The sequence below is a fragment of the Anneissia japonica genome, unplaced genomic scaffold, assembly GCF_011630105.1.
Source record: "Anneissia japonica isolate Jap-2015-1 unplaced genomic scaffold, ASM1163010v1 scaffold287981_len1045443_cov154, whole genome shotgun sequence".
In the NCBI taxonomy this organism is placed as follows: domain Eukaryota; kingdom Metazoa; phylum Echinodermata; class Crinoidea; order Comatulida; family Comatulidae; genus Anneissia; species Anneissia japonica.
The window spans coordinates 575,021-578,172 of record NW_022695194.1 but is presented as its reverse complement, the minus strand read 5'-3'; the positions used below and the strand labels follow the sequence as shown (position 1 = coordinate 578,172).

Below are 3,152 nucleotides of genomic sequence, written 5' to 3'. Positions count from 1 at the left end.
AATAATAATAATAATAATAATAATAATAATAATAATAATAATAATAATAATAATAATAATAATTGGACACCAAAAATTAGAAGTTTAGCAAAATTCACCAAGTGACAATTCGTATGAAAGCTAGAGTACTTTAAACTAAATTACCTTTGAAATTGTAACATGTTCCTCTGGAAACACAAATGTGCTTGGTATTCAATAATCGGATGGAAAGAGTCATTATCCAACTGCTTTCTCAGTTCAGTGAATAAATTGAAACTGTCGTATATATTGCTTTCTATGCAATTGTTGAAGCTTTATAAGAAATATAGTATATATTAGTCCACACTTAGTACACACACACACACACACACACACACACACACATATATATATATATATATATATTTATATATATATATATTTATATATATACATAATATATAGAAAGACAGCAATAAAAAACAGCTATGAGTTGTAAACATACTAGAAGCAATATAATTTATTAATTCACAAATATTTCAAACACTCCTGTGTTCTTCCTCAGTGTGAGGACAACGTTATATATACTGCTAAAATGCATTTGGATCAATTCATCAATAATAACATTAATTCTAAACCATCTCACAATTACAACGCAAAGCCTTCAGTGAACTCAAGTCCAACCCTGATATCATTATCCGACAAGCGGATAAAGGAGGCTGCGTCACCATCCTTAATAAATTTGACTATAAAAAGGAGGCTGAGTCTCAACTTAGAAACCAGGATTTTTATGAACTTCTCACTGCTGATCCGACCATTATGTATAGAGACGATCTTAGTGTTGTTATCAATGAATTAGAATATTATAATCACTCTGATATTGCTAATCTTATCCCATCTAATCCCAAGCCTGGCTTGTTTTATACCCTCCCGAAAATCCACAAACTGCCTAAACTTATAATAAATCAAAATCACTGTCTAATACTAACTACAATGTCAGCGCACTTAAGCCTATTGAAATGTTTAATTTATCCAAACAGCTCAATATCATTCCCCCTGGTAGACCAATCGTTTCCTGCATAGGTACCCTCACTGAAAATCTGTCTGGCCTTGTTATTCCATTATAAACCCCTTACTCCCTAATATCTCTAGCTACATCCAGGACACTACGCACTTTCTTAGAATCTTTGATAATATAACTAATATACCTAACCAATCTATCCTAGTCACTATGGACGTCACTTCGCTCTATACTAACATCCCTCATGAAAAAGGTATTCAAGCACTTAATAATTTCCTTTCTAAACAATGTGTGCCAGCCGAACATATTAATGATATCAATGCCATTACTAAATTCATTCTTACGCATAACCATTTCACTTTTAACAACAGTCACTATCTTCAAATCAAGGGGACTGCTATGGGCTCGAAAATGGCTCCTAGCTATGCTAATGTTGTTATCCACGAGATTGAGACGGCTTTATTTCATCCTTTAACCTTAAACCCCTTCAATACGCTCGCTATATTGATGATGTTTTCTTCATTTGGCCCCACGGTGAATATACCCTCAATGCTTTAAAATCACATGCTAACAACTTCCATTCTAAAATTAAATTTACTCTTGAAACTTCGCTTTCCAAAATTCCATTTTTAGACGTTCTTGTAGGCATCTCTACTAACAACATAATCACATCCTCTTTATACACTAAATCTACTGATAACCATGAATTTCTGAACTTTCACAGCTCCCACCCTTTAAGCCTTAAAAAATCTATTGTCTATAGTCAGTGTCTACGAATTAAACGAATTTGCTCATCTTCGGAAGATTATGACAAACAAATTGGCATACTTATTAGCCATTTTCTTAATAATGATTATCCCCTTAAACTAATACTATCAGCTATTCCTAAAGCCTCAACCCGTCCCCGACAATCCCTTCTAAACCCAAAGATATTACTAATAACCGCATTCATTTCGTCTTCGACTACCATCCCAATATAAGTTCTCTTACCCGTTAACTTAAAACTGACTATAAAATTCTCAATAAAGATAAATCTATTTGCCACCTTTTTGAAGACCCTCCCCTACTAGCCAAAAGACAGCCCCCTAATTTGAAATCTATTCTCTCATCCTCTAAACTCCATAAGAATTCCCACTCTTCTGGTAATGTTAAATGTAGTAAACCCAGATGCCAAGTTTGCAATTTCATGTGCACCTCTGACACATTCACTATTCCTAGTACTAATATTACTATTAGACCCCCTCCACTTACTTGTGATTCTTCTAACGTTATTTACATTTTATTTTGTAAAAATGTCAAATTAGTAATTACATTGGACAGACTGGCACCAAATTCCGCCTCCGATTTAATAATCACAAAAAACCCATTAGAGAAAACTCCACCGGTTTCCCAGTAGCCTGTCACTTCAATCTACCTAACCATAGCATTAATGACATAAGATTTATTTTTGTCGCTAATAACTTTTTATCCCTCTCACATAGACGCAAAGAAGAATTGAAGTGGATTCTTAGAACCAATATTTTAACGGTTTAAATAAAGACTTAGATTACTTATCAGACTATTCATTTATATATACTTAATTTTTTTCTTGGTTCCTAGGCCTTTATCCAGCTGTTATCTACTTTGTTTATTCCATATTAAGTAGAACGTTTAGGATGCTCATTTTATTACGCGCCTTTGTTCTTTACCGCTGATTCGATGTTCTTTTTTCGTTTCGTGTGTTAATGTTGCTTTACTTTGTATTTTTTGTCAGTTGTCCCAAAGAACTTAAATAGCAGAAGAATTAGCTGCTCCGCGTATTTGCATTAAAATCGATGGAACATTCGCCCTCCCGCGGTTGCAGTAAAATTTGAACATTTTACTATGTGGAGAAACTAAAGGAAACAAGCGAACAAGAGCAGCGCCTTTATTATTTTTATATAGCGCCGTCGCGCGGTTGCAGTAAAATTGCTCTCCGTGTACCCACAATGCCTTTTGAACGGATGTTCCACTATATTGTGAAGCTGCTCTATCTTCTGGTATTTATTATCTTTGGTTGTCCTCACACTGAGTAAGAACACAGGAGTGTTTGAAATATTTGTGAATTAATAAATTATACCGTATTGCTTGTAGTATGTTTACTTTCTATATTTTTTATTTATCGAAGCAAACGTGGAATCTTCATTTTTTAATA

General features: G+C 33.8%; 1 protein-coding gene across 1 annotated transcript in view; it reads right to left on the bottom strand.

The window, feature by feature from the left end:
* LOC117101412 overlaps positions 1–3,152 on the bottom strand; it is a 62,319-nt gene that overhangs the window by 37,297 nt on the left and 21,870 nt on the right. The window contains exon 16 of the mRNA XM_033241391.1: positions 145–291. Coding sequence (XP_033097282.1) covers positions 145–291 — 147 coding nt within the window. The remainder of the gene's footprint in view (positions 1–144; positions 292–3,152) is intronic.